A 9342-nucleotide genomic window follows, 5' to 3' on the forward strand; every position below is an offset into this window, starting at 1 on the left:
TATAGGATGGACAGCCAGTCAGAAGATTTTAACTAGGCACGTTCACTTCTTAAAGGAGAGAACTGTCAATCCAGTTTTAAACTTAAGTAAGAGAAAGACTGTTTTACTATATGCTAAAGCTTTTTAAAAGGTTTAGCACATTCCAGTCACATCCTGGGCAGGGGGGTTGTGGGGAGAAGGGGGAGGAAGAATCAAAATCACTGAAAGACACACACACACACGAAGATTTTAACTAGGCACGTTCACTTCTTAAAGGAGAGAACTGTCAATCCAGTTTTAAACTTAAGTAAGAGAAAGACTGTTTTACTATATGCTAAAGCTTTTTAAAAGGTTTAGCACATTCCAGTCACATCCTGGGCAGGGGGGTTGTGGGGAGAAGGGGGAGGAAGAATCAAAATCACTGAAAGACACACACACACACACACACACACACAAAAATATCGAAGGGGGCTCATGAATGTAGATAATACAATATTTGTTGTTTCACTCTGTTCCCACCATCTGTCCTTTTCAATACACTAAATATCACTGAGAAAAGCATACAGCTGTAAAATGTAACACCATGGGAACAAACATCCATATAAAAAATACACCACAAAATCTGTGGATACATTTTCATAACAAAGTGCAGAGTCAGACAAGGAGAAATATGGCTTGCAGAATTTATACCACAAACCAGGAAAAAGGGGAACTGAAAGCTAGTATGTGGGGGTGGTGTTTTGGCTGCAGCATGCCATATGGCCAAGGAGGAAACTCAGTTGTCTAAACCAACATTAACTGAATTGACTTGCATACAAAGTCAATGCAAAATGACATTAAAAAAATGAAATGAGAAAGGAAATGAAAAACAACATTAAACCATCGTCTTTTCTTGATGTTGGCTGGAGGAGACTTAAAAAGGCATCTTGGCTAAAACTATTTAATAGTCAGTTTTATCGGGCAGTTAAGAGTTGGAGCCTATTTAAAATGAGGACACTTTTTCTTTTCTAAAAAAAGTCTGCAAGCACAAATGCTGTTTAAGAACAAGAGTTTAATTTAAACATTTGATGGGACTCTTGCGTGAATTAGGTCGGGGAAAGGAAACTGGAATGTACAAGCCAGGTGATCACACCATCAAACTGTTTACGTCTTATACACAATGTATTTGACTTACCTAAAACGTTGAGCCTGCTGAGCTAGAGGTCCTGGATACCTTCTGTTTGGAGACTGGTAAAGCTGAGAAAGGATGGCCTGGTTGGTTTTTTGGCTTGGATTGTTAGCAAACTTTACAGTGATGGGCTCTGTGGCACCTGGAGGTTTTTGGCCATTCAAGCCTTTGATAGCTTCTTCTGCTTCAATCCGCTTGTCAAATCGGATGAAGCCTACACCCCTTGATACTCCTGTGTAGGGTGAAGAACACACTAGTTGTTTGATGCCAAGCCTTGCAACCTGAATGAGTTTCTGTAGGTTACTAGAACTAAGCATTACTATTATGCTCGGAGCAGCACATACCTAGTTCTTGTAAAAAGTACAAAAATATTAATTCTACCCAAATTTCAGTATGTACAGATGTAATAGACTACACAGCACTTCAGTACTAGTTTGTATAGAAATGATACTAATGTATTTAGAGGTGGGGCTAAAGGGGGAAAGACACAGCAAATCCATCCAAATACAATTCAAAGTTAAGAACACGTACTTTAAAATTATATATCAAAATATATATATATTTTGAAGTATCAGCTGATTCTAGTTTTACCTTATAACAGTTCCTTGTGTAGTGGTGGAAAGGTGGGGCAGGGGGATTGAACTGTGCTAGGCACCTTTCAGGCATCTGAATTCAACAGAATCTAGTGGTTTGCTCCCTAACAGCAAGGGATAACTTCTGTGCTTCTACAGCACCTGCTCTGACCAATGTAGGGATGGCACTTGAGCAAAAATGACTGAACTTTTAATATACATAAAAATGAAGCACAAGTTCTGGGTTGCAGTCACATTAATTGCTGTGATATTAGCATTCAGTATTTATACTCCTATAACTTGATGCTCAGTTTAAGATTGGAAGGAGCTAATCCAAACTCTCCATAGCCACAGATTGTTCATGATTAGTTGAGGAAGGAATAGGTGACATGGAAATACCTCCAAGGGGTGCGGAGTAAGAGGTATAATTATACAGCTGGTAAAGAGAAGCAATGTGCATCAGCCAAGAGTTATAAAGAAATAAGGGAACACAGAGCCCAACACCACACAAAATGGCTCAAAAAAAACTTATTGAAAAAGGAAGAAACTTGCAACTGAATAAGCTAGAAACATCTATTCACAGGCTTATTACATATTGATTTATCAGTGAAGAGACACGAAAATTTAGACGTAAAAACGTATTCTGTTCATAAACAATGACAACTTAAGCTATCAAAATGACAAAGAACAAGAGTAAAGAAGTTTTAAGAGCTGAATGTCACAGCCTCAACGTTGCATTGCTCATCTGTCAGTTTGTGTCAGCCTTATTATTCAAGCCATCTTGAATTGAACTCTTTCTTCCTCCTTCAAAATAGTTTTAAAAAGCCAAAATGCCTGCATAATACTTCTCCAGGAATAGACAGTTCACATTAAGGTTCATGAAAAATGTATATTTACAGTGAGCTGCACACTGTGTATATTTACACATTTTAGAAGTGTATTCTCCTGTATATTTTGACATTTACCAGGCCATACATATTTTTTGCACCTGGATACACAAGACATTAAGTGAATAGAACCAGGGACTACAAATCTGAGCTCTAACTCTGACTAACACTACATCTACTGACTAGTAATAATACCTATAACTAAATTAGTTCATGCTGTTACAAAATTACATAAATTCTAGTGGTCACATATTAGATAGCTTCTAATAAGATAATGAAGTCAATAACAGAAGTTGCTTTCAACAGGTGATTCAATGAACATTTAAGTCTTATAAAATATTTGTACACACACCACCTTAAAACTGGTCTTTGTGAAACAAGCTCCTACCATATGCAATTCTAATACGTTTTTTACTGTAATTGTAGATTAAATACTGGTTTTGCAATTGAGATCTCACAAACTTGTTTTTGCTTTTCTTCTATATTTACTGACTTCAAATCTTCTTGTTTAGAGGACAAATTAAAGTCAAACGCAAAAGGAAAAATGGTCCTTTCCCAAGATCTTGGAAGATTAACATTGATGTTACTAAGCTGACACCATGGAAGAACATAGTATTAAAAAGGTGTACTGAGACTGGAGGTAGTGAAAAAAAAAGGGAAGAAAGGGCCTGCAAGTTTAGACAATTGAGAATCCTTATTCTAATCTCCAGCCCCATTCACATATTGGATAAATACATTTCTACGGAAATGCTGCCTCTTTTTATAAAAGGTGATAACCTTTATAGAGAAGCCATGCTATAGACAAAGATAAACTAGTTACTACTGCTTCTGAAATTGAGAACAGTTATTTGAGCCATCATGAATACATAAAACACAGATACTTGTGCATACCTGACCACAAAAAATGCGCCATGAGACACTTTTTCCATCCATTCTATATTTAAGAGGCGTGTGGTAATAATGTAAACCTAACCTACCAGAGTTTACTTTGCTTTTTAAAAGTACTACCAAGCAAAGAATGTTATCTGCTTTTTTAAAAAACTCCAAATTCATATTCTTCAGTGTGCCCATAGTTGATGAAGCAACCTTGAAAACAGTTTTAACAGCAATTACCAGTTTGGGTCTTGTGTAATCCTAGCCTCAGAGAACCAGCTGTGCATTTCTGCATTAAAAAAAATGTATTTTTTTTTCATAAGAAAGATTGTTTATTAGCATTTTATAAGGAGCATGGGGACTATTTCCACGCAGCAGCTTGGAAATGAAGATTATAGCAGCTGTAAATTTATTACAAGCCATGAAACAGGCTTCAAACCTGCACCTTCAGGGTGGAAATGACTCAGGCTGGCTCACTACACTCCACAATCTATTTTTGTCCATGCATATTTATGAACAATTCCAGCAGAAAATTGCATTTTCTGGCCCACATATACCTTTGATATGTTCTGGAGGCAAGACTGCTGTATTGGAAGGTGAAATATTTCACAACCTGCCAGTCTGAGAAAGTGAAAGAGACAGCGCAGAACAGCTGCTTACTTACCAGTGACTTGGTCAACTAGAATACGAGAAGTAATAATGCGTCCATATTGGGAGAAGAGCTGCTCCAGTTCCTTTTGGGTCATTGTTTTTGGAAGCCCACTGACATACAAATTTGCATCTCTGATGGAAGCTGAACTTGGTCGTGCATACGAAACCTCAAGAAAAACAGAACAGCTTTAAATTATTTTTGTGATAACTGTGTAAGAGTAATGAGACAATGTACACCTTTTATTTATTCAAAACAATGAAATGATTTCAAACTAAAAAAAAACATTATTTGACAAAGCTACTTAAAAATCATTTTCTAAAAAGGCAAATATCAAAAGAATGCAAAAAACAAGGAATACTTATCGACTATACCACATCAGGTCTATTTTATTTTTAAACAGTAAACTACAGCAAAGCAGGGAAAGACGAGATGAATCAACTTGTGAAACTCAGCAGCATATATTTGTTTGGGGTGGGGGAGGGGGGTGACTGGGGGAGAAGAGGGGTAGGCAGGGGAAAGGAGGGTAAGAGAAAAAGAGAGAATTTTTAATCATGAAAAAGCAAATTTTACATTCTTTTCATTAAAATTTCAAATCCTCTTACATACTGAAACCTAAAAAGTTAAAATATTGATATCAAGTTCATAAATGTGTTGAAATAGAACATACAAGGCATTTGCAGCTTTGCTAAGTGCTAACCTAACCCTACTGTGCACTTGTCAGGCTAATCTCCCAAATAAAATACAAATCATTTCTAGATAAAAACTTGGCTGAAAACACTGCAAACATTTTACCTCTCTTAAAGGTAAGGTTTTTATGTATACCTTGACTATTCATCCTGTTCAACCGAATGCCAAAATGACAATAGGCATTTAGATTCTCCTGGACATCAGATTGTGGTGGCAACGGTCAATCTTCCTGGATCATGGTGTATGCATGAGGGCCACCCAGACCTTTGATGCATATGCCTGGGCAGGAATTTTTGGAGGAGCGGAGGCTAGACATCAGATACTAGGAATTCGAACCACATACTTTATGAAGGAGCACTCAAAAGGAGAAGAAACAAAAAGCATGTCCCCTAGCTACAAAAGAAGAAAATATCTGCCAAGATTTTCAAGTATGACTGTGAATACGTCAGCAAAAATGATGAACACCCAATGGTTCTTGTTAAATGCTATATAGATCATTTATCACCTTTGTTGTTCAGTACATGGCTCGAGTGAAGCATATACACAAACCAGAAGAGGTGACAACGCATCATTTATCCTGTTTTAAAGTTAAGCCTACCTATGGCTAAAACTTGTTCCCGCATCACTTTTGATCAGTTTCCTGCATGGTCACTTAGCAGTTATCCAATCCTAAAACCCTAGAGACTGTGCTATTTTGGGTTCCACCTTCAAAAAATTAAAAATTGGTTAGGACTGATTTTCTACTCCTTTGTGCCAGAACTTCAGAGACAAAATGTATGTGAACAAGTCTTCCTTGTATTCCAACCCCCCCCCCTGCAAAAGACTGTCTATTTTTTAAAGTGAGGACATACTGTGGATCCCAACGAAGCTTCTGGGCATGCAAAAATATCTGTTACAAATACATATTTAAGTCAAAAAGGAGAGAGACGAGTGTGTTCCAGTGCATATGCAGATTATACAGGACTATAGTATCTGCATTTTAGATAAACAGGAGTACCTATCCTCTGCCATAATACAAGCCTGCCTAAACTTATGAACGTTTTCTTATTTGTTTCTAATCTTTATGGTGGGTAGTATTTTCTGCCCATTTTAAAAACAGGTCCAAAGCATCAAGCATGCCAACTTTCAGTTGGCCTGCACACAACTTCCATATGTGTTTGAAAATCTTCCCCACCAAGTCTGTTTCATTGGGGTTTGGCGGTTGGGCAATTGCTAGGAGTAGCCAACGACAGAGCACTGGAGTGGGACTAAATCATCTGCATTATCATCTTCTAAATTTGGTTACTGACCTGCCACGTAAGCTTGTACAAAACAGTTCACTCCCCTGTACCCCAGACCCTCATCTATGAAAATTATACTTACCTCCTATATAAAAATGTATTTATTTGAGATCTACAGGTAAACAGCGCCAAAAAGGAGGTAGGTAGCATTACATGACAAAATAAGCTTTCCTGCAAAGGAGTTACCTTGAAGTTATGCTATTTCAAACACTATGAAATATCGTAACTGCATGGAAGTCAGTAATTTTCCTTGTTACAGGAATCTAAAATGTGAACATCTCAGTAAGACCAATCAGCACCACCAATAAAAATGTGTCCGGTTGCACAGAACAGGGAAAGAATGAATGCCTTAAGAAAGCTCTGTTAAACTGTAGTGTTAGTTTGCCCTTCCAGTTAACCAGCAAAGTAAGTAGAGATTAAAAGAGCAGTCAAAAGTGAGCACTGCATTATTCCGAAGTGGCACCTACATGAAGTTCTAATTCTACAAATCGCAGATCCACATTCTAGATCAAGGGCAGCCAATCAGCAGCATGAGCAGCCTGCATGTGGCATTCTGCACACCAGGGAAGGAACAGAGAGAACAACAACAGATCAGGCAGGGAGCAATTAGAGTGGCAGATGAAATCAGGGAAGGGATAAACATAGTATTCAGGGAGGCTGTGGGGCTTAATTTGAGCATGCTTATGAAAAAGGTTGGCCCCACAACTGCAGATATTTTCCCTTTGTATGCTAGTCAACTTTTATACTGGTATTAAGGTTGCAATAGTAGAATTGATTATGACCTTTTCATGGCATCACATAGAAGCTCTACATGCACCAAGTATTGGTAACAATTTCTATGTTTTTTTGTGGGGGGAAACAACAGAGCAGAGATGGGGACAGATAAACAATAAGCTGGAATGCCTTTTGCAGTAGATTCACTACTCCATAGAAATCTTAATTCATGAGCAATTTTATCCATGTTAGAAAAAGTGACAGAGGAATGTTACTGAAATCTTTTTGCCAATCATGCTAAGGTGTACCATGCCCTCCCTCAGGGGAACACCTGCAAAGTTAAGGACCAAAATTACTACTAACTGAACTGAAGAAAATGTTAGAAGAAAGCTCTTTCAATTAAGACTTAGACAAACTCCTCCATGACCGCTTCAGGCTGGACATAAGGAAGAATCTCTTTACTGTCCGAGCCAAGGTCTGGAATAAACTGCTGTCGGAGGTGGTTCTAGCACCTACTTTGAGACATTTGGATGCTTACCTTGCTGAGATCTTATTACCACAGCTGATTTCCTGCCCCTGGGGCAGGGAGCTGGACTTGAAGATCTTCCAAGGTCCCTTCCAGCCCTAACGTGTATGAAATATATGAAACTTGGAATTGGGGTAACTGGCTCCAAACTCTACAATAGACTAGATGACAACAATGTCAAGGCATTTTGCTTCTGTAAAGAATGGGATTGAGGTGCCCCGAGAAAAAAAAAAAAAAAACACCTCAAGAGCTGAATGCAAAACACTCAAATGTTATTACAATGGGGCCACTAAAAATGTATTCTATAGCAGGTTCTGTACCTGCAGGATTTATGCACCACTCCAAAACCTTGTTTTTCATTGCAAGTAAATTGTTTCTAGCTTCTACAGTTTGCTTAGCACTGGAAAATACAAGGATATTGGCTTCTCAAATGTGCCGACAATCTGGGGAGAAAAAGTTTGAGAGAAAATTGGGCCAATAATCTTAGAACAAGACAAAAAGGAGAGAGAAAACCACTATTTGTAAACTAGTTAACTAACATAGCGACCCCCAACAGGAAAAAACTAATTGCAAAAGGCTTCTCAGGCATATATTTTGATGGGAGGAAAGTTCCAATCCAGCCTGACAAAAAAATTTATGGGATCAGAGGCCCAGAAAATTAAAATACCCTGCTTGGAAAATAGCAAAAAAAAAATAAACACCTTGTTGTTAAGAAAATAGCCACTGCAGTAAATAAATCTGGAGTAATTTCAGATCTATAAAATCCAGTTCTGTGGAGACAGGCTATCTTATGATTATGCAAAGAACTAGCAGTACTTGTAAGAAAAAGTGAAACCAGAAGTGCCCATCGTGGCACTTCTGGTTTCTCTGAGCCCCACGGCAAAGCAGCCTGCACTGCCAAGCCCCCACGGTCCAGGGGCATAACAAGTTATGTGGGGCCCTCCTCCCTGTCCCACATGGCCCCACGGGACGAGCAGCAACGCGGCAGGAGGGACATAATGCTGCGGGGGGGCCAGAGGGACACCCTAGACATGGCAGGAGAAGCGGCGGCTGAGGCCTCTCAATTAAACAGCATATTTTGTTATCCGGCATCCCCCATTCCCAGGGGATGCCGGATAACAGAGCTTTTACTGTAGTTTTAAAAAAAATCAGCTAAAATTCTATAACTTCCATGTGTCAGGTATCTAGGTTGTAGCCATATTAATCTAGAAGTCCTGAGTGCAAAGACCAGGTAACGCATTTTTCTAAGGGTCAGTGTTTTCCTACTGAATATACTATACATCTCCAGCTGAGCTAAACCCAAAAACCTCAAAATACATGGATTGCTGCTGCTTCTTGGTAAAAAGGAACTTTTGAACCATTTCACAGAAGCAAAATTTATAAAATAATGGGCAGACAAGGTTCCTTGGGTGAATTTGATATCTTTTATTAGACCAACCCAAATGGTTGGAGAATAGTTATTAAGCAAGCTTTCGGGTTCAAAAACCCTTCGTCAGGCTCAGGAAGCTACAGCAGTTGGTGTGTGCTCTTCCTGGATGGAATGAAAAGTCAAGAAGCCAGGGGCTGGGCTGGGCGGGGGAGTCAGTTGCCAGGCAGATTATAATGTATCAAAAATCCAATGTCTATGTTTAGTCCCTGATCTCTAGTATCCAGCAGGTTGATGAAATGGAGCTCGTAGGCTCGTCTCTGGGATGTGTTGTGTAAATTTCCCTTGAGGATCAGGACTGAGAGATTGGAGAGAGAGTGGCCCTCCTGTGAGAAATGTGCCCCCACCGGCAATTGGGTGTTTCTGTCTTTGATGGATTTCCGGTGTGCATTCATTCTGGTGCGCAGTTGTTGTCTGGTCTCTCCTACATATCTTCCATCAGGGCATTTGGTGCATTGGTGTGGGGTGTAGGAATAGTGGGGGTGGTGGAGATGTGGGGGCAGGTTTTGCATTGCTTGTCATGGCACGGTCTGGATCCTTTTGGTGTGTTCTGGGGTTGAGGAAGTTTGCTTCTGGTG

At 39.2% G+C, this 9342-nt stretch overlaps 1 protein-coding gene across 5 annotated transcripts in view; it reads right to left on the reverse strand.

The window, feature by feature from the left end:
• The window catches only part of ELAVL2 (ELAV like RNA binding protein 2), a 74461-nt gene that overhangs the window by 8060 nt on the left and 57059 nt on the right, over positions 1-9342 (reverse strand). For all 5 annotated transcript variants that reach the window (XM_014525782.2, XM_014525781.2, XM_006035832.3 and 2 more), the window contains 2 exons: positions 4144-4297; positions 1154-1379 (listed from right to left, as the gene is read on the reverse strand). In XM_014525782.2, coding sequence (XP_014381268.1) covers positions 1154-1379; positions 4144-4297 — 380 coding nt within the window. The remainder of the gene's footprint in view (positions 1-1153; positions 1380-4143; positions 4298-9342) is intronic.

This window comes from Alligator sinensis, unplaced genomic scaffold (genome assembly GCF_000455745.1).
Source record: "Alligator sinensis unplaced genomic scaffold, ASM45574v1 scaffold712_1, whole genome shotgun sequence".
Lineage (NCBI taxonomy): Eukaryota > Metazoa > Chordata > Crocodylia > Alligatoridae > Alligator > Alligator sinensis.